The following is a 21,944-nucleotide window of genomic DNA, read 5'->3' on the forward strand; positions in this document are numbered from 1 at the left end:
GCAATCCTACTCACAACTACCCAATCAGAATCAAACAACCAACGTTCTGATTGGTGCATAATCCAGTTTGTACGTTTTTGAGGTTATGTGTTTTTAGAGGTTAATTTTTATTATTTTTCAAAACATGGAATCTCAAAAAGTCACCTTCTGTAACGAAATCTCCTTAATGATGTTCGGTTTCGGCGACAGCCACAAGCCCAACCCCGAAACCGTGCGTCTGGTCGAAAGTATCGTGCTGAAGCAGCTGCGAACCATTGTCCAAGAAGCCCTCAAATACTCCGACAACAAAAACCTCAAAGGCAAAGAACTGGTGTTTTTGATGCGGCACGACAAGCACAAAATGCGGCGCTTCGTCCAGTACTTGAAAAATAAACAACTTAAAGCGAGTTTGCAGTCGATGAATTCGAGCGTTATTGAAGTGGACAAAGACCCTAAGCCTAAAGGCGAGCTCATGAAGTTTATAGAGTACATCGACGAGACGGGCGAATTTACGGATTTTTCGGAAGTTGATGAGGTGAAGCAGTCGCGCTTGTTGCGAGCTGATAGAATTTCGCAGGCGCTGGACGAAAAAAGGTATCTTGAGTTTTGTAAAGCGAGGGCTGTGTCGTTTTGTAGTAGGGATATAACGAGTCGGAACTCGGAGAAGTTGAGGCAGTGGATTGATCCAAGGAAGGAGGTTAATTTTCATTCGAATGCTATGGTGGTGTTGGCGTATTTGGCGTATCAGACGGTGGCGGAGATTACTGATTATGCGCTGCTGGTGAGAATGGAGGGTAAATGTGGGGCGGATCCGTTGAATCACTTGTATGGGTCTTATTATACGTCAACTATGTTTAATGGGGATTACAGGATTGGGGCTAGTGGTACAACAAATTTGGACTACAGTAGGGTGTATAGTGGACAACCTCCTATTAGTGTGAGTGAAATCAAAGAAGTGATGCGAAGGGTTCATTCTCCACAAGCTGGGAAATTAACGTTTGGAGGGAAACTTCCAGAGACTCATTTTTTATTTGCTCTGTAATTTTTGTTGATGATTAAGGGATTTTTTTTGTTACCACCAGTATTAATAAAGTTTAAGAATTTTAATAACTATTATGTGTGTCATTTTTATAAATAAACTTCCGAGAAGGTCAAAAACTCTTGTAATGCGGTATTTTTTTATTTTTGTCTAAATCACCAAACAACAAATTTTTCGGCGCTTCTGTATTAGTTCCAACTCGGCATCAACGAAATTTAAAAATGGGGGCTTTGTGGAGGGAAAATTTTTTACCATAAGTATGGTAAGTATGCAACCAAGCATACACATGGTGCTGGCCAGAATTTGACTTCCCAATAACTAGAAATTACAATAATGTTAGAAAAGTACATCAAATGAATACAAAAAAAGCTGCAATGTATAATGTAAATTATAATCAAACACTCCTTAGTTTGATATATGACAAAATTAAAAAATATTTCACTGAAAAAGGAACAGTTTTTGATTTTAGATATTGTAAGTTTTTATTTATTTTATCCTACTAAATTTTACAAAATTATTTCATTACTAGGTAGGTAATCATTATGAGGTGTTGTTTGTGGCGCCATCTCTTCAAAAAAAGTGAAGTATGACGTCAAAACGTCATTTTCAAATATGAAACTATTAAATATACTGTCTTCTCTACAATTTTTAGAGCCAATCAATACTGCTATTTTTGGTTTTTATTTTAATTTTTCCTTGAAGGGTTTCTCGTATTTTTTCCATTCTTTAATTTTTGGATATTTTCGATTTTTTTATTCGGATCATCCAGATTCTTCGGGTTCTTCGTATTTTCTAAATTTTCCAAAGTTTCCTGATTTACAGGATATTCTGGATTTTCCGCTTTTTTAGAATCATCTGGATTTCACGGATTCTCCGGTTTTTTGGAGTTTCTGCAATTTTTGGATTTTTTGGATTATTAGATTTTCTAGATTTTTTGGATTCTTTAGATTCTTTGGAGTCTTCGGATTTTCCTTGGATTTCTTGGATTCCTTTGATTCCCTGGATTCTTTGGATTCTTTGAATTCTTTGGATTCCTTGGATTCTCTGGATTCTTTGGATTCTTTAGACTCTTTGAATTCTTTGGATTTTTGTGATTTTTCGAAGTTTTCGGATTTTTTTTGGATTTATTGAATTTCTTGAATTGGGTTTTTCGATTTCGTGAGTTCTTTGGGTTTTTTGAATTTTTTGAACTTCGGATTTTTCAGTTTTTTTGTTTTTTTCTTGTTTTTTTTTGGGGGGGGGGAAGTTATTACATTTTTTTGATTTTTTGCATAATTATTTTTTCAGTTTTACTTTCATCTTTTCCTTGGGTTTCTTGTATTTTTTCCATTTTTTGATTTTTTGGATATTTTAGATTTTTTGGAATATTATTCGGATCATCGGATTCTTCGGATGCTCCGGTTTCTTCGTATTTTCCAAAGTTTCCTTATTTTCCGGATTATCTGGATTTTCCGCTTTTTAGGATCTTCCGGATTTCATGGGTTTTCCGATTTTTTGGACTTTCTGGAGTTTTTGGATTTTTTGGATTTTTAGATTTTCTAGATTTTTTGGATTCTTTGGAGTCTTCGGATTTTCCTTGGATTTCTTGGATTCTCTGGATACTTTGGATTCTTTTGATTCTTTGAATTCTTTGGATTTTTGTGATTTTTCGAAATTTTCGGATTTTTTTTGGATTTATTGAAATTCTTGAATTGGGTTTTTCGATTTCGTGAGTTCTTTGGGTTTTTTGAATTTTTTGAACTTTGTATTTTTAGTTTTTTGTTTTTTTCTTGTTTTTTTTTTGGGGAGGTTCTTAAATTTTTTTCATTTTTTGCATAATTATTTTTTCAGTTTTTATTTTCATTCTTTCCTTGAGTTTCTTGTATTTTTTCCATTCTTTGATTTTTTTGGATATTTAGATTTTTTGGATCATTATTCGGATCATTCGGATTCTCCGGTTTCTTCGTATTTTCCAAAGTTTCCTTATTTTCCGGATATTCTGGATTTTCCGCTTTTTAGGATCTTCCGGATTTCATGGGTTTTCCGATTTTTTGGACTTTCTGGAATTTTTGGATTTTTTGGATTTTTAGATTTTCTAGATTTTTTGGATTCTTTGGAGTCTTCGGATTTTCCTTGGATTTCTTGGATTCTCTGGATTCTCTGGATACTTTGGATTCTTTTGATTCTTTGAATTCTTTGGATTTTTGTGATTTTTCGAAATTTTCGGATTTTTTTTGGATTTATTGAATTTCTTGAATTGGGTTTTTCGATTTCGTTAGTTCTTTGGGTTTTTTGAATTTTTTGAACTTTGGATTTTTAGTTTTTTGTTTTTTTCTAGTTTTTTTTTGGGGGAGGTTATTAAATTTTTTTGATTTTTTGCATAATTATTTTTTCAGTTTTTATTTTCATTCTTTCCTTGGGTTTCTTGTACTTTTTCCATTCTTTGATTTTTTTGGATATTTTAGATTTTTTGGATCATTATTCGGATCATCGGATTCTTCGGATTCTCGGGTTTCTTCGTATTTTCCAAAGTTTCCTTATTTTCCGGATATTCTGGATTTTCCGCTTTTTTAGGATCTTCCGGATTTCATGGGTTTTCCGATTTTTTGGACTTTCTGGAATTTTTGGATTTTTTGGATTATTAGATTTTCTAGATTTTTTGGATTCTTTGGAGTCTTCGGATTTTCCTTGGATTTCTTGGATTCTCTGGATTCTCTGGATACTTTGGATTCTTTTGATTCTTTGAATTCTTTAGATTTTTGTGATTTTTCGAAATTTTCGGATTTTTTTTGGATTCATTGAATTTCTTGAATTGGGTTTTTCGATTTCGTGAGTTCTTTGAGTTTTTTGAATTTTTTGAACTTTGGATTTTTAGTTTTTTGTTTTTTTCTAGTTTTTTTTGGGGGAGGTTATTAAATTTTTTTGATTTTTTGCATAATTATTTTTTCAGTTTTTATTTTCATTCTTTCCTTGGGTTTCTTGTATTTTTTCCATTCTTTGATTTTTTGGATATTTTAGATCTTTTGGATCATTATTCGGATCATTCGGATTCTCCGGTTACTTCGTATTTTCCAAAGTTTCCTTATTTTCCGGATATTCTGGATTTTCCGCTTTTTAGGATCTTCCGGATTTCATGGGTTTTCCGATTTTTTGGACCTTCTGGAATTTTTGGATTTTTAGAATTTCTATATTTTTTGGATTCTTTGGATTCTTTGGATTCTTCGGATTCTTTGGATTCTTTGGAGTCTTTGGATTTTCCTTGGATTTCTTGGATTCCTTGGATTCTCTGGATGCCTTGGATTGTCTGGATGCCTTGGATTTTTTGAATTCTTTGGTTTCTTTGGGTTTTGGGTTCTTTGGATTCTTGGGATTCTTTAGATTCTTAGGATTCTTTGGATTTTTCGATTTCGTGAGTTTTTTGGGTTTTTTGAATTTTCGAATTTTGGATTTTTAAGTTTTTTGTTTTTTCTTGTTTTTTTTTGGGGGGGGGGGTTATTAATTTTTTTTAATTTTTTGTATAATCATTTTTTTGACTTTTATTTTCAGATTTTTTGGACAAATTGAAAAATCGAGAAATTGAAAAATGGAAAAATTGAACAATAATAAAACTGAATATGTAAATTCCAAAACTTAAACAGCCGAAAATTCGAAAAATTGAAAAATCCAAGAATTGTGATACCATTTTTATTTTTTTTTTCAAAAATACCGAAGTGTAAAATAAAATGCGAGAAGTCAAAAAATTTAAAAATAGGGAAACCAAAATAGCACAAATTTGATAAATCGAAACACCGAAAAATTGCAGTATCGAAAAATTGAACAATTGAAAAATCGAAAAATCAAAAATCTAAAATTTACAAAATCCAAAAATTAAAAAATCGAAAAGTACAAAATACAGAGATCTAAACGCCAAAAAATTGAAAAACCGAACATTTGGAACATCGAAAATTTGAAAACATCAAAAATCCAAAATTTAAAAAATCGAAAAATTGAAACTTTGCGAAAGTAAAAAATCAAGAAATCGAAAAATTGAAAACTTAGAAAACCTTAATTACTTAAAAATTGAAAAATCGAAAAAAAACTGAAAAATCCCAGAACGGACACTTCGAGGAACTGAGAAGTCGAAAAATTGTGAAATCTAGAAATAGAAAAGTGCAAAATTGGAAAAAACTAAAATTTTAAAAATCAAAAAATTGAAAAACAAAAACGTGAAAATTGAATAATTGAAAAATTGAGGAACTGAAAAAAACAAAAATCGTAAAACTGAAATATTGGAAAATTGAAAAACCAAAAAATCAAAAACTGAAAAATCGAGAACTTAAACTAAAAATTTAAAAAGGCCAAAAATTGAAAAGCCGCAAAATTGAATAATTGAGAAATCGTAGAACTGACGAGATATTGGAAAATTTGGAAACCGAAAAATTAAAAAATTGTAAAAAATATGGACTTTTCAATTAGGCTCCGCTCTTAGGTCTGTCAACCAGTGAAAACTTCATTACTATGTAGATCAGGGCTCGTATGGGTGGGGCTTAATCTTTAGATTTAATTTTTTCTTAATATACATGGTATTTTTTGAATACCACGGTACTCAAAAGCATGTTTTTAATTTCTCCTAGAGAAACAAAGATTTTGCAGTTAAGCTCGGCCCCATTGGCTTACGACGAATAAAAAAAATCATCACAATTTAGATAGGGTGGGTGGGCGGGGCTTATATTTTCCCTTTTTTTTTAAATACATAGCCATCTTTTCACTACAAGAAACTTAGAACATGGTACGTTTTTGCAATGAAATATGGAGTTTGCAATTATGGGGTGGAGCCTAATTACAAAATCGATATTTCCTTATACAAATTTTCCTTTTTAAACATGTTTTAAGTTTCTTGTCGTGAAAAAAAGTCTACACATAATAAAGCAAAAAGGCAAAGTGTAAGCCCGCCCACCCACCCTATCTCGATTGTGATGATTTTTTTTTATTCGCCGAGAACCAAGAGGGCGGAGCTTAACTGCAAAATACTTATTTCTTTACAATAAATTAAAAACATGTTTTTGAGTATCGTGTTGTTCAAAGAATACTGTGTATATTAAGAAAAGAGGCAAAATATAAACCCCGCCCACCCACCCCATCTCCATTGTGATGAACTCTTTTATTCTTAGAATTTTAAAACACCTTTAAAATGGTAATACGGATTTTGCAGTTAAGCTCTGCCCTCTTGGCTCACGAAAATTCGAAATATCAAGACATTGAAGAATCGAAAAATTGACAATCAAAAACCCAAAATATTGAAAAATTGACAAATTGAAAAATCGAGAAATTGAAAAATGGAAAAATTGAACAATAATAAAACTGAATATGTAAATTCCAAAACTTAAATATCGAAAAATTGAGAAACCGAAAGTTGAAAAAGCGAACAATCGAACAGCTGAAAATTCGAAAAATTGAAAAATCCAAGTGATATAATTTTTTTTTTCAAAAATCTCGAAGTGTAAAATAAAATGCGAGAAGTCAAAAAATTTAAAAATAGAGAAACCAAAATAGCGCAAATTTGATAAATCGAAACATCGAAAAATTGCAGTATCGAAAAATTGAACAATTAAAAAATCGAAAAGTAAAAAATACAGAGATCTAAACGCCAAAAATTGAAAAACCGAACATTTAGAACACCGAAAATTTGAAAAAACGAAAAATCCAAAATTTAAAAAATCGAAAAATTGAAACTTTGCGAAAGTGAAAAATCGAGAAATCGAAAAATTGAAAACTTGGAAAACCTTAATTACTTAAAAATTGAAAAATCGAAAAAAAAACTGAAAAATCCCAGAACGGACCCTTCGAGGAACTGAGAAATCGAGAAATTGCAAAATCCAGAAATAGAAAAATGCAAAAGTGGAAAAAACTAAAATTTTAAAAATCGAAAAATTGAAAAACAAAAACGTGAAAATTGAAAAATTAACGAATTGAAAAAATCAAAAATCGTAAAACTGAAATGTTGGAAAACTGAAAAACCAAAAAATCAAAACTGAAAAATCGAAAATTTAAATCGAAAAATTGAGAAATCGAAAAGTCGAGTAGTCAATTAATTGAGAAAATCGAGAACTCGAAAAATCGAAAATTTAAAAAGGCCAAAAATTGGAAAGTCGGAAAATAGGGATTTTGTAATTACGCTCTGCCCCTAGTTTTGGCAACGAATGAAAACTTCATTACTATTTAGATCAGGGCAGGTATGGGTAGGACTTAATCTTTGGCTTTAATTTTTTCTTAATCTATATAGTATTCTTTGAATAACACGAAACTCGAAAACATTTTTAATTTCTCGTAGAGAAACTACGATTTTGCAATTAAGCTCCGCCCTCTTGGCTCACGACAAATAAAAAAATCATCACAATTGAGATAGGGCGGGTGGGCGGGGCTACATTTTGTCTTTTTTTTCTTAGTATGTGTAGACTTATTTCGACAACAAGAAACTTAAAACATGTCTAAAATGATAAATTTTTGTAGTAATATAAAATTTGACAACTGGTTCAATAGTTTCGGAGATTACCTGTCTAATAAAAATCCGGATGGATGGCAGACGGACCGACGGAAACGGGAGACCTACTATTTCGTACTGACTTTATTTTGATTTAACTCGACATCGATTCTCGGTCGATTGAACCCAATTTAACCATTTTTTTGGAAAAATTTTGAAAATCATAAACTCACTAAGGCAAATTTGGAATTAAAATATTGTTGGTTATTACAATATAGGTAGTAACAACTAAATGTACTACGAAAAATAAATAATTTTTTTCACCACCTTATTAATAAACAAAGTAATAATAATAAATACTTACGTGCACTTCCTTGACACAAAGAAACATCAGCAACCCAAAAATTTGACAAGCACCACACCATGCGGTACACAAACATCTATGGCTGGTCGGAAATATGCGGTGAAGATAAAATTCAAACAGAATTAGCAAAATTGTCGAAGAAATGTCCAAAAAGAATGTTATAATTATGGTACTCTCAAAATCTAAAAAAGAGAATATAGATCAAGTTAATGATAATCATAGATATTAACCAAAAGAAAACACAATATTTACTCACCCGATTGAAATTTTGCCAAAAGCGAATACAAAACTCCGTTAATAAGAAACAGTCCAGCTATCACAAATTTACCAACATTCATGAAATAAATAAAAAACAGAGTGAGAAAAAATCCGACGATTCCACCAAAAATATTTAGAAATGTCACCCAAGCGACATCCAGGTTATAATACCATAACTTGTGCTCTGGAAGAAACCAATTTGATGGTAAATTCGCTTCACACATCACTTCCATCTCACTGGTGTGGACACAAAGTGACGAAAAACCCACAGTAAAGGCAACCACGTTAATAAAAACTATCTCTGGTGTGTTTATCTGTAGAAATTCCCGCAAGAGCTTCTTGACACCTTGAAAACTCCGTCTTCTATTTTGTAGCCGAAAAAGCACCTCGCTGTGTTTAGCGGGAGATTCTAAAGTTTGCCCAACGAAATGCGCTAGTTTATTTTCTTTTCTGGAAGCAAACCATGCCACGGATTCCGGAAAGAACCTTTTAAACACAAGATAGTGATTAATTGGCTACCGGAAACGTCCTAGATTTACCAAGGCATCAAGGGTAAAACTAACACAACACTGTATTTGATAAGTTGCATGTATTTCCAGTAGATGGATGATGGTCGTGGCAAGACAACCACGAAGAGTGGTGGAATATATTTTCCTATGTATCTTACCATGAAGCCGAAAGGTCGAATTTTGTCTGACGTTGTTTCAATCACTAGAAATTCCAGTAACAAAAAAACTATTATTATTGTCGTTACCTAAAGATTCCGTTGTATATTTCAGACATGGATAAGCGACATGCAGTATCGCTAGACCAATTGTCTCTCTAATATAATTTAATAAAATTATTTTCATGAAAACGGCAAACAACATCAGTTGACACCCGATCTTCAAAACGCTTTTTCGCCCAAATCTGAAATTCGATCATTTTATTTGTGTAATTGTTGAAAGTGACAGTCCTCACATGTCGGCAAGTGGAACAACAAATAAACAACTTAAGATATACGGTATCACAGCTCCCATCTCGTAAAAAATGTCGTCTCGCAAACTTTCACAATAAGAAGCAAACTGATCACTTTATCTTCGAAAGATTTGATTTAGAGTCGAGTGCTTACCTCTTCCGCGTAACTCTGAGGCATTAGTTTACTATTTTTAGTTATTATAAATCTAGGACAAATCATTTTTTCGCTATTTGGAAACTCTTCATCGATCACTTGTTCCGTTTCTTTCAAAGTCAGCGAAGCGAATTTGTGATAGTCGTAGTTGTAAATGTAGCATTTTTGGTTAGCCGCACTGGAAGGGTCAAAGAACAACACTGTTAAAACGAGTAGTGCGTACCTACACAGGCTCTGATATTTTTTTTATGTCTTGGGGGCTCCACGAAGCGTTCTCGAGGCTCTCGATTTCGCATCTGAGGGTGTCTTTGGCTGCGAGCTTTATAACGTGTAATTTTACAGACATGAAACACAATCCTGGCATTATTGTTAAGAACAGAACTATGTAAAGTCTGCCGTCCTTTTTCAGAGGTTTGTAATATTCTTGCAAATTTTCCACTGCGTTGAGTTAGAAATCAATAGTGTCTGAGGATTCGGGTTATTTACCTGCTACTTTGTCAGCCATTTTATTGTAATTTTCACATTTCGTGCATACACAATTTTACAAAACGGTAATTTTGTTGAAAGGAAAAACGACGTGGGTGAGTTTAGCTCACGGGAAGTGTCATGTTTTGGACATTTTATGACGTGTGGCACCTCATTGTTATTTAAATTTCTTTCTTTGTACAAATAACAAAATAGCTGTCAGATTGATTTTTATAAAACAAATATTTTATTAGTGCGTTAAATTTATGATAAAATGTGAAACACGTACGACAAGACCTAATTGCGATAATTATGTGTCACTCAAGCCGTAGAAAGTGTTTCTTGATTTTAAAAACACAATTAAATAGTTGTTTTTGTGTAAAAAAAGTCCAGAATATTATCATTATTACGAAATGCGTTACGAAATTGAAGCAAAGTTAACACCTGCTGGGGTGACAAAGTTTACAAGGGAGTAGTTCGTGTGAACAGGAACATGAATTAATTATGTAGGAACTCCAGAACAAGAACAGAAAACACGACGACGGTGTTACAAAGTTGAAAAAATTGTCTTCACAAAGCTAGAAAGTGCTAATTTATTGTTATTTTTTTACTAGTCACTAAGCTGAATATGGTTACAAACATATATAGAGGAAACATCCAGATCTCGAGAACCATTGTCAATAAAAAACACTTCAAGTATGACTCTAAAAAAGCAGTGTCATTACTCGATGATAATATTTTTAGTCTGGGTGCAAGTACTTTGGTGACACATTCGGTGAAAGTACACTTTATTAAATATCAGTTATTTTTGTACCTACGTACGTAATATTGGAAAACGTAATTACTTCTCTACATTAGATAAGTTATAAAAACCCTTATAACTTAAAATCAAAATAGATTAAACTACAGGTAAAGGAAAAAATTGTGACCATATCGTTGCAATATTGTATTCCCAGAATTTCAAGAAAATGAGATACGGTGTTTTTAATTTAATCGGTGAAATAAATTGCTTCATTCATTTTTTTAGACATCCGTTATAAGCAATTCTGAAAAGTACGAGTGCGCTGATAAACCATAAGTACTTTCATAATATTGTTTAGATTTTGTATAAGATTTAAAACTAACAAATCTTGAAATGACGTTATCAAGTTTTGGAGTGGACAATGTTTATGACACCTTAAGTTCTAAGTTAAAATGTAAAATGTAGTAAAATTTGGTGACAAAATTAAGTGTTTTATTTATAACTGTAGTGCGATTAAATTTGCAAATTGTCAATTTTCTCACATTATTCGAATGGGACACCCCGTATTTTATGCGTTTTATAACGTTCTTGAGCTTACCTGTAAAAAATGTTACGGTTTCCTAGTGTATTGTTTTATTTAAAGGAATCTCTAGTGCTTGGTTTTTGAAAAAGTTTGAAAAAATCTTAGAAGCCCTTGTATATTTTCTTAAGAATTTGAAAAACAAATTAATCATGGAGGTCCCGTGTTTTTTTTAATTTGAAAGAATCTTGAGGCCCCTTGTGTTTTTTATGAATTTAAAAGAATTTTGCAGACCCATGGCGCTTGTTTTGAAAACATCTCCAGCTGTTTTGTTTCTGAAAAAATTCAAAAGAATTATAAGGTCCTTAGCTTTTTTAAGAAGTTAAAAGAGTCTTGGGGACTCCTTGCCTTATTATTTTTAAAAGAATTTAAAACAATTTTTGGGGTTCGTAGTGTCTTTTTTCTAAATAAAAAGAATCTTTAGATCGCTCGTGTCTTTTTTTAAAAAATTAAAAGAATCTATAGGATACTTGACGCTTTGTTTAAAAAAAATGGAATAATTTTGGTCTCCCTAGTGTCCTTTTTTTAAGGATTTGAAAGAATCTCGCACACCTGGGGTAACTGTTTTAAAAAAAATTGAAAAAATTTCGAAATCTGTAGTGTCTTTTTCAATCATTCAAAAGAATCTCGAGGACTCCCGATCTTTCGTTTTGAAAAAAATTGAAAAAATGTTTTTTGTGTAAGAGTTTAAAAGAATCCGGGAGACCCCTGTCATTTTGTTAAAAAAAAGAAAGAATTATAGGGTTTTTAGTTTTTTAAAGAAGCTAAAAGAGTCTTGGGGACCTTGTGTTTTATTTTTGAAACAATTTAAAACAATTTTTGGGGTCTTTTTATAAAATTTAAAAGAATCGGGAGGTCTCAGATGAATTGTTTTCTAAAAAATTGAAAGAACTTTGGGCTCCCTAGTGTTTTTTTAAAGGATTTCAAAGAATGATTGTTGTGAAAAAATGTGAAAAAATCTCGAAGTCCTTAGTGTCTTTTTTAATAATTTGAAAGAATATCGAAGGCTCGTGTTGTTTAGTTTTGAAGAAATTTGAAAAAACCTGAGGGCTCCTAATGTCTATTTTTAAGAATTGAAAGAGTCCTGGAGACCCCTTGTGTCTTATTTTTGAAACAATTTAAAACAATTTTTGGGGTCCCTAATCCCTTTTTTCTAATCCATGATGTTTTGTTTTCTCAAAAAATTGAAAGATTTTTGGGTTCCCTAGTGTCTTTTTTAATGATTTTAAAAGAACTCCGGAGTCGCGTTGTGAATGTTTAAAAAAAAAAATAAAAAACCTTGAAGTCTCTAGAGCCTTTTTTAATAATTGAAAAGAATCTTGGGGACCTATAGTGTTTTTTATCTTTGAAAGAATACAAAAAAATATGGAGCCCTTAGTGTCTTTTCTTTATTTTAAAAGAATCTTTAGGTCCCTGGAGGATTTAAAAGAATCTGGGGATCCCTGAGGCTTTGTTTTCTAAATAGTTTCAAGAATTTTGGACTCCGTAGTCTTTTTTTAAGAACTGAAAAAAATCCCGGAGACCCGTGGTGATAAGTTTACAAGAAATTGAAAAAGTCTCGAAGTCTCTAGTGTCTTTGTTTTATAATTTAAAAGAATCTCGAGGATTCTGTTGTTTTGTTTTTAAAAAATTTGAAAAAACCTTAGGGCACTTAATGTCACTCAGTTAAGAATTTAAAAGGATCTCGGAGAATCCTGTTGTTTGTTAAAAAAAAATTAAAAGAATCATAGGGTTTTCAGTTTTTTTTTAATTGTTGGGGACCTCTTATGTTTTATTTTTTATCCAAAAAGAAGACATTAGAACCCTTGAGATTCTTTTAAACCCTTAACACATAACACTGGGAGTCCGATTCTTAAAATTACTTAAAAAATTAAATGCCAGGCGACCTTGACATTGTTTTAAACCGTTTCAAAAATAATACATACCTAAGGGACCCAAGAGAATTTTTAAAATTTTTTCAAGAGTGAAACACCAGAGGACTAAAATATTCTTCCACACTCTTTGAAGATTAAAACACTAGAGGTTCCCGAGATTATTTTAAGCTCTTCAAAAAATAAGATATAACAGATTCTTCTAAACTCTTTAAAACATAACACTAGGACTCCCCGAGATTTTTTTAAACTCTTTAAAAAATAGCACTAGGAGTGCCCGAGTTTCTTAAAATTACTTCAAAAGTAAAACACTAGGGGACCATGACACTCTTTTAAATTCTTTTAAGATTAAAACACTAGGGGACTACGAGATTATTTTAAACTTATCGAAAAAGAAGACACTAGAACCCCCGAGATTCTTTTAAACCCTTTAAAATATAACACTAGAAGTCCCTGAGACTCATTTAAATTCTTTAGAACATAACACTGGGAGTCCGATTCTTAAAATGACTTCAAAAATAAATCGCCAAGGGACCATGACATTCTTTTAAACTGTTTCAAAAGTAATACATACCCAAGGACCCAAGAGAATTTTTAAAGTTCTTTCAAGAATGAAACACCAGGACATTATAACATTCTTTCACACTTTTTGAAGATTAAAACACTAGAGGACCCCGAGATTATTTTAGGCTCTTCGAAAAACAATATAAGCCCCCCCCCTCCCCCCCGAGATTCTCCTAAACCCTTTAAAACATAACACTAGGACCCCCGAAATTATTTTAAACTCTTTAAAAAATAGCACTAGGAGTCCCCGAGTTTCTTAAAATTACTTCAAAAGTAAAGCACCAGGGGACTCTTGCAAGATTAAAACACTAGGGGACTACGAAATTGTTTTAAATAAAATAATTTTTAAAAATCCTTGGGTCCCTTGTCCTGTTTTATTTATTTAAAATGATATTAAGGACCCGTGGAGTTTTGTTTTCAACAAATTCGAAAGAATTTTTAAGTCCCTGGTGTCTTTTTTAAAGAACTTAAAAGAATGTGGGGGAGCCTTGACGTTTTGATTTTAAAAGAATTGAAAGAATCTTTGGACTCCTATTGTTTTGTGCTGTCTGGGGACCCGTTGGATTTTGTTTTGAACAAATTTGGAAGAATCTTTAAGTCCATAGTGTATGTTTTTGAGAATTTGAAAGAATTTCGGAGACCCATGGTAACTGTTTAAAAAAAATAATAATAAAAAAAAACTTGGAAACTGTAGTATCTGTTCCAATAATCCAAAAGAATCACGTGGACTCCTGTTGTTTCATTTTGAAAAAATATGAAACAACAAAAAATATTTTAAGAATTTAAAAGAACCCCGGAGATTCCAGCTTTTTTGTTAAAAAAAAAATTGAAAGAATCATAGGTTCCCTAGTTTTTTAAAGAAGTTAAGAGAGTCTTAGGGACCCCGTGTGTTTTATTTTTGAAAAAAAAATGTGGTCCCTAGTGGTTTTGTTAAAAAAATTGGAAGAATCTGGGAAATCCCTGACGCTTTGTTTTCTAAAAAATTGATTGAAATAATTTTGGGCTCCCTAGTGTCTTTTTTAACAATTTAAAAGAGTCCCGGAGTCCCGTGGTGATTGTTCTGAAAAAAAAAAGAAAAAAATCTCTAAATCCCAAGTGCCTTTTTTAATAATTTAAAGAATGTAGGGGGCTCCTGTTGTTTTGTTTTTGAAAAAATTTGAAAGAATCATTGGGTCCCTAGTTTTTTAAAGAGGTTAAAAGAGTCTTGGTGGCCCCTTGTGTTTTATTTTTGAAGGAATTAAAAAAATAATTCTATTTTCGAAAGAATTTTTAGGTTCCTGGTATCTTTTTTAAAAAATTAAAAGAATGTAGATCCCTGACGCTTTGTTTTTTAAACAAATTGAAAGAATTTTGGGCTCCCTAGTGTCTTTTTTAAGATTTTAAAAGAATCCTGGAGACCCGTGGTGATTGTTTTAAAAATTTTGACGTCTGTAATTTTTTTTTTTGATACTTAATTCAAAAGAATCTCGAGAACTCCTGATGTTTCGTTTTGAAAAAAAAAAGAAAAAATCTTGGTGTCTTTCTTTCAAGAATTCAAAAAATCCCGAGACTATTGCCGTTTTGTTAAACAAAAATAATTGAAAAACTTATGGGGTCCCTAGTTTTTTAAAAAGTTAAAGGAGTTTTGGGGACCCCGTGTGTTTTATTTTTGAATGAATCTTAGCAATTTTTGGGGGTCCTAGTGTCTTTTTAAAAAAAATTAAAAGAATCTGGGGGGTGCTTGATCCCTCGTTTTCTAAAAAATTGAAGGAATTTTTTAGGCTTTCTATAGTGTCCTTTTTAAAAATTTAAAAGAATCCCGGAGTCCCGTGGTAATTGTTTTGAACAAATTTGAAAAAATCTTGAAGTCTCTAGTATCTTTTTTAATATTTAAAAGAATCTCGGGAACTCCTGTTGTTTTGTTGTGAAGAAATTTGAAAGTTTAAAGTCTTGGGGACCTCTTGTGTTTTATTTCTGGTAAAATTAAAAAAAAAAAAAAATTTGGAGTTCCTAGTGTCTTTTCTCTAATTTAAAAGAATCTCTAGGTTCCTGAATAATTTTAAAAAATCTGGGAATCCCTGACGCCTTGTTTTCTAAAAAATTAAAAGAAATTTGGGCTTCCTAGTCTTTTTTTTTAAGAATTAAAAAGAATTCCGGAGACTCCTGTTTTCTGTTAAAAAAAAATTGGTCCCTACTTTTTTTAAAAAGTTAAGTCTTAAAAGAACTTGGAAAAATCTTTGGGTCCCTTATGTCCTTTTTTTCAAAGAATTTTGAGAACTCGTGTTGCTTTGTTTTGAACAAATTCGAAAGAATTTTTAGGTCCCTGGTGTCTTTTTTAAAAGAATGTGGGGGAACCTTGACGTTTTGTTAAAAAAAATGAAAAATTCTTTGGCTTTCTAGTGTCTTTTTTAATATTTTAAAAGAATCTCAGGGACTCTTAATGCTTTGTTTTGAAGGAATTTAAAACAATCTTAGGGTCTCTAGTATCGTTTTTTGAGAATTTAAAACAATCTTGAGGACCAATGGTGTCTTAGGTGTCTTTCTTTTTAAGAATTTAAAAGAATTCCTCCCGGTGATTCCTGTCGTTTAATTTTTGAAACAATAAAGAAGTTAAAAGAGTCTTAGGGACTCCTTGTGTTTGATTTTGGAAAGAATTTGAAAAAATCTTGAGGACCCTTCTGCACATTTTTTTTTGGATTCAAAGAATCTTGAGAACCTCTGTTGTTTTCTTTTTGAATAAACAGTAATTACCCTAAAAAAATTAAACTGATATTCCTTTTCGTGAATACTTTTCCTCCTCGAGATCTATTTATATATTTATAGTACATGTTTTTTTTCCAGCACTGGCCAATACAAAAAAATTTAAGCTCAGCATGAGTCTTAGAATGGTTTCCTCTATACAAAAAAATATATATTTTCATTAATTTTGTATTAATATCTATTTGTTTTCCTACTTTATAATCTACTGTATTGTGAAACTTCGATTTAAGTATTTATCAGTAGATTTAATTTGTTGTACATACCTACATAGCTTGTTTATCAGGTTTTGTTTGTTTATCAGCGGGAATACATATTTTGTAGCTCAAAAAATGTAATTATATAAATAAAGTCGTAGATATGTTTATTACATTATAAGATGTACTTATTAAAGACGTTGGTTTAGGTTTAGCCACAATTATTTAGATGCGGTAACAATTTAGGTTAACACCATGATGCCACAATCCAGTAGATCCTATGTCATCTATTTTGGCACTTAAATGTAGTGGCAAAAGCTTAAAAATGTTGCCAAATTAAGTACAGGTTTTTATTTGCCACTAAATTTTGTGTGAGATTTTGAATTTATTAGTTTAGTGGCTTCTCATGTGTCCAAATTTTAATATCTTATAATTTTGTAAATCCTTGTGTCATTTGAAAGAAAAATCCATCAGAAACCCGCGTTCCGCTGCGTCATTTCGCCCGTCCGAGCCCTCGCACCTGAGTCCGCTCCTGGAAAGTAAAATTATCTGCAGCAACGTGCCGCCTGCGCCGCCAGGTGGCAGCACGCCGATTCGATTCGATACCGTTCGTGCGCTATCTTTGCGCATCCGCCTCCTTCGCTAAAAGCTGTCAGTTCTGCGCGTGCCGTAGCAGCGGCGAGTTCTTGGAAGTGTTTGTTTGTTTCAAAATGGCGTTCAATGGCGACGGGCCCCACACTAAAAGACAGCGGACGGAGACCGACTCGACCAACAACAGAGTAAGTCAATTTCGGCCCCGAACCCCCGACGCGCGCTCGCGTCGCGTCACCGACCGACTTTTAGGTTAGGGTTGAAGCCACTCGGAACCTGTCACTGCTGGAACGTGACAGCCCTCTCGTTTTCGCCCCCCGAAGCCCAAAACCTCCCTTTCGCCCCCTTTCGTGAATGAACCCCCCGGTGTTCTTCCTCGAACGAGGGATTTTCGGGCCCGGGGGTTGTCGGACGTGAGTGGTTGTTTTGGTTCAGAGGCGACGTGATCGCGCTCGCGAAACGTGCGTAAATAAGGGACCCGACTCGAAATTTGCGCTTATTGGAATCGATTTTCTTAAAATAATCGGGATCGATCCCCTTCTTCACTTAATTTGGTTTTATTACATTCGTGACCGAAGTCGTTCCTATCAATTTATAATAATTACGGCTACCGGCTGTCATTTGTCATCATCGGTGTGCTTTTTTTCGGAAATCTAGTCGACTGGGATGAATGGACAAGTGCCGGTTGATGACCTAAACAAGGCTAACCAGATGCAGTTCATCCTAGGTCAATAATAACTTTTTCGTCTGTATTCGAACGATTTATTGGTTTCTAACCTCAAACGACGGGCTCTCGTGGACCACGGAACACCGCAAACGTGACACTTACGGCTAATTGGGGCTTTACGCGTTTTAGAAAAAGTGGCCAAGTGTCACGTGATAAAAACGCTTTATGCCACTGTCATAAGTGTCGAGTTTTTGACAATCAACAAATATTTTCTGTTTGTTTGGTTTTTTTTTGTAGACTAGAATTCCCTTATGCAATTAGTGACTCAACATTTCACTTAACAGCGTTACTAATTTTTCATTTTCGTGATTTACAAGATTTAGAACAGGTGGAGTTTGGGCAGGTGGTTGTAAAGGTCGATTTCCACGCGCTGCTACCGGACAGTGTATCGGCCAATAGGAAAATTGTCTTTGTTTTGACACGCGCCGCCTGCTTTGACGAGTGCGACGGTTTTTGTGGACCTTACCGCCCGGATCTTATTCCATTCATGACTTTGCTGCCGCATTCCTTGAAAAGGTCATGAAATAAGATTCGGTTACAAAAAGTGTCAATGTTGTTGTAAAAGTGGCGCGTGCCGTAGACAAGGGGTTTTGTTATTGCTATTTGTGGGAGTTGTGTCAGAAATGAATGACGGTTTACCGACTCGTCCCACAGCCGCAGAGATTAAGGGATGGATAATAGGGTGTGAAGGGTCCGAAGATAAGATATTCTAAAAGCTATATTAAAAGTTGGTGAAGTTTTAGGTCTACTATTGTATTTGTAGTTGATGGTTCTGTTTGAATCTTAAAGTGATATAACTATATGTATTTATTAATAAGGAAAAAATATTCAGGATCATTTTTTGATAAATTTTGCAACAAAAAAGGTCGGATGTGACTAATGTAGTTGCCATTCTGTTACGAGTAGCAACTGCCCCGACCTTTCGATTTTGGTGGCCAGTTTTCATAGTTTGAATAAATTGACACACTTTTTACATTTCTTACATAAACACAATAATACGTAAATAAATATAGGTAGATTATTGAACTTTCAGTGTACAGCAACATGCAAATTTTTTTAGATGACGTGATCACATTTTTGATGGGGATGAACCGATAAATTTTGGTTAACGTTTCACCACTTTCACACGATGTGTCTAAAATATATTTAAAATTTTCCAACGGTCTGTCAGGTAGTTTTGAAGATGGAAATGGGAGATCTATTTTTTCATATTCTAGGAGTTGCGAAACGTCAAAAAAAGATGAAATTAGTCGTTCGTCAAAAGCAACTTGCGTTCGGGCAGTAAAAAATGTAAAAAGAAATTTTCTCCTTTATTAATTTCTGGCATGAGTATTCCAGAAATAATTATTTTCGATTTTTTGAGTTTGAAAATCGCTAGTTTCCTCGATGTAGATCTAATCATAAATCTTCCGCATTTTTTATTACCACATTTCTACGATGATTTTTGTTGTTGTCACTGTAGAATCCAACAAATCCTGCTTTTTTGAAAAATTGTTATAAAATTTGATTTTGCGGGTTTTGTTTTTGTGATAACCTCTATAATAATAGCAAACTAGTAGTGTAAATTCCAAGGGAACTCGTGCCGCCCAAGTGTGCACAATATGAAATGTGGAAAAAATGTATTCTCAGTATTTACGTGCGTAACTTTGACTGTTTATGTTTATACTTCGAACGAATTCGACCCGACACGTTCAGAAAACAAACAGCAGCAGATCAAAGTATGCATTTGTGTTAAAAGAAGATGAAACTTGATTGATGAACACACGAGAGGAGTAATTAATTAAGTTGTAATGGAGCACATTCCAAATATTGTTTTAAGTGAGTAGAAATTGAAAAAACAAACAAATCAAAATATGTAAAAAGAAAAAAAAATTGCTAATCGAAAAATGGAATAACAGGAAAATTTAAACATTTATGAAACTCTGAAAGTGCAAATAGACAAGGTGAAGAAATGAAAATTTGAAAAATCAAAAATTCGCAAATTTAAAACGGAAATCTCAAAATTTTAAAAAATTGCAAATCAAAAAAACCGGAAAATTAAAAAATAGTAAAATTATGGAATCTAGAAACTGCAAATCTAAAAGTTGAATTAACGAAAAATTTAAAACTGGAAACTCAAAAAAATGCAAATCGAATAAATATTGTAGAAAAAAAATTAAAAATCGGAAATAGAAAAATTAACAGATGAAAAAAATGAAAAATTCAAAAGTTAAAAAATCTAAAATGAAATAATTGACAAATTGGAAACAAAATTTTGAAATAACAAATAGAAAAGGGGACGAAACGAAAAATCGAAAATTAAAAAAAAACGGAAACTTCAAAAATTTTAAATTTGGAATTCAAAAAAATGCAGATCCAAAAGTTACATATTTTTAGTTTTTTCTCAAAAATCTAGATGGCTAAGATCATAACTCAACACGGATTCTTAATCACACATGCAGGAGTTAATTATTCTATGAAATTTAAATAATATTTAATATTGTAAATTTGAAGATGACGTCATCCTGGTCTTGGTGGGGAAGATTAGATAAATTTTGGTTAGCGGTAAATCGCTATTCCCATAGAATATACAGGGTGAGTTACTAAGCGCGCGTTCCTCCCTATCATATTAGGTCTTAGAAATAAAAAAAATGACACACCAAATTTGTACGGTTCTTTGAAGACTATACTTAAAATTATTTTTAAGTATATACTAAATTTCTTGAAATCTATGCAACATTTTGTGGTGAGATACAGAAATCTACGTGCTTTGTTGTGGTATAAATGAGATTAAATTTTTATGTACTGACTGTTTATAAAAATGTTTTAATTATGAGAACTTGGAAATCGAAAAAATGACAATCAAAAAATAGAGAAATTGAAAAATCAAAAATTGAGAAAACGAACAATCGATAAAAACCAAAAATCGAATAATCGAAATATGAAAATTCAAAAAACTGAAGAATCGGAAAATCATACAATCAAAAAAACGAAAAATTGAGAATTTGAAAAATTGAAAAAGCAACATGAAAAATCGAAAAACCGCAAAAAAATCGAAATATCGAACACCAGAAATTCGAACAATGAAATCAGAAAATGGAGAAATTGAGATACTGAGACTCGAGAAATGAAAAAATTCCAAAAATCGAAAAATCGATGAAATGAAAAATCGAAGAACCGAAAAATGCAAACATTCAAAAATCGAAAAATTGTGAATAAGAAAAATCGAAAAATCAAAATAAAAATTCGAAAAATTAAGAAATCGAGAAATTGATAATGAAGAAATCGAAAAATTGAAAAATGCAGATTCAAAAAATAAGGAGAAATCGAGAACCCGAAAATGGAAAAATGAAAACCAAAAAATTGAGAAATTGAGAAATCGAGAAATTGAGAATTCATAAATTGAGAAATCAAAAAAAGAGAACTTGATAATCGATAAAAAATGAAAAATCAAAAATTGAGAACTGGAAAAATTGAATAATCGAAAGATCGAAGTGTCGAAAAATCATACAATCGAATTAGAGACATTAAATAATCAAAATTAAAAGTCTAAAAATCAAAGAATCAAAATATATAGTAAAATCGAAAAATTGAAAAAAAATTAAGAAATCGCGAGAACTAGAATTCCAGAACTCGAAAAATTGAAACATTAAAAAACCGAAAAATCGAACAATCGAAAAAACGAAAAATTCGGAATTCGAAAAATCAAATAAAAACAAATATAGTTTTTAAATATCCATATTTCAGTTTTTTCAAATAGAACGCCCTATATTTTATTATTGCATTTTATTCACTTTTTTGTTCTCTTTTTTTCTTTGATGTGTATTTTCTATATTGGAAGTTGATAGTTACTGTGCAATTTTTTACTTTTTTAAGAGACACATCAACATATGAGAAGAATGGGGACAAAAAATAGAGTAAAACACAGTTGAAAAAACTGACTTATCAGTATTTAAAAATTGATACTTTTTGAATTTTTTACAACCATTGCAGATAAAAATTTTGATTTAATTGAGACCACAATAATAAAAGTGCGTACCTTTTTTTTGTTAACCTTTTCATTGCCAAAGAATTTAAAATAATGCATAAATAACGTGACAACGTCGCATCCGTGAACTGTGTTTGTAAAGCCTAAAAAGAGATTAATCAAAATATGTAAAATTATATAGGATGTTTCATGAAGAACACCCTGTATAGTTAAGGTTACAGGGATGATCATAAAAATTAAGCAACAATAAAAACGTCAACGTGTCATAAATTTCGGTACGCTGTAATCCGATTAGGGTCGTCTTTGTTGCTTAA

General features: G+C 32.1%; 3 protein-coding genes across 6 annotated transcripts in view; 2 read left to right on the forward strand and 1 right to left on the reverse strand.

The window, feature by feature from the left end:
• Positions 1–36: 36 nt before the first annotated feature.
• On the forward strand, positions 37–1,055 carry LOC135127771 (transcription initiation protein SPT3 homolog). The gene has a single exon (XM_064054379.1). The coding sequence runs from the start codon at positions 125–127 to the stop codon at positions 1,019–1,021; it is 897 nt and encodes a 298-aa protein (XP_063910449.1). The 5' UTR covers positions 37–124; the 3' UTR covers positions 1,022–1,055.
• Positions 1,056–1,163: 108 nt separating this feature from the next.
• On the reverse strand, positions 1,164–9,796 carry LOC135128323 (uncharacterized). Of its 2 annotated transcripts, none has more exons than XM_064055235.1 (10): positions 9,677–9,796; positions 9,418–9,628; positions 9,191–9,368; positions 9,040–9,143; positions 8,834–8,988; positions 8,619–8,772; positions 8,318–8,565; positions 8,078–8,263; positions 7,822–8,003; positions 1,164–1,336 (listed from the first exon to the last, which is right to left on the reverse strand). In XM_064055235.1, exons 1-10 carry the CDS (start codon positions 9,693–9,695, stop codon positions 1,169–1,171), a joined length of 1,605 nt encoding a protein of 534 aa, XP_063911305.1. In that variant the 5' UTR covers positions 9,696–9,796; the 3' UTR covers positions 1,164–1,168. The 2 variants fall into 2 exon arrangements, with proteins under 2 accessions (XP_063911305.1, XP_063911304.1); XM_064055234.1 differs by having other exon boundaries at positions 8,619–8,790.
• Positions 9,797–16,983: 7,187 nt separating this feature from the next.
• LOC135127769 (heterogeneous nuclear ribonucleoprotein L) overlaps positions 16,984–21,944 on the forward strand; it is a 390,771-nt gene continuing 385,810 nt past the window's right edge. For all 3 annotated transcript variants that reach the window (XM_064054374.1, XM_064054376.1, XM_064054375.1), the window contains exon 1: positions 16,984–17,124. In XM_064054374.1, coding sequence (XP_063910444.1) covers positions 17,056–17,124 — 69 coding nt within the window. In that variant the 5' untranslated portion in view covers positions 16,984–17,055. The remainder of the gene's footprint in view (positions 17,125–21,944) is intronic.

The sequence above is a fragment of the Zophobas morio genome, unplaced genomic scaffold (genome assembly GCF_036711695.1).
Source record: "Zophobas morio isolate AGI-343-1 ecotype UQ-CSIRO unplaced genomic scaffold, CSIRO_AGI_Zmor_V1 ptg000012l, whole genome shotgun sequence".
In the NCBI taxonomy this organism is placed as follows: Eukaryota; Metazoa; Arthropoda; class Insecta; order Coleoptera; family Tenebrionidae; genus Zophobas; species Zophobas morio.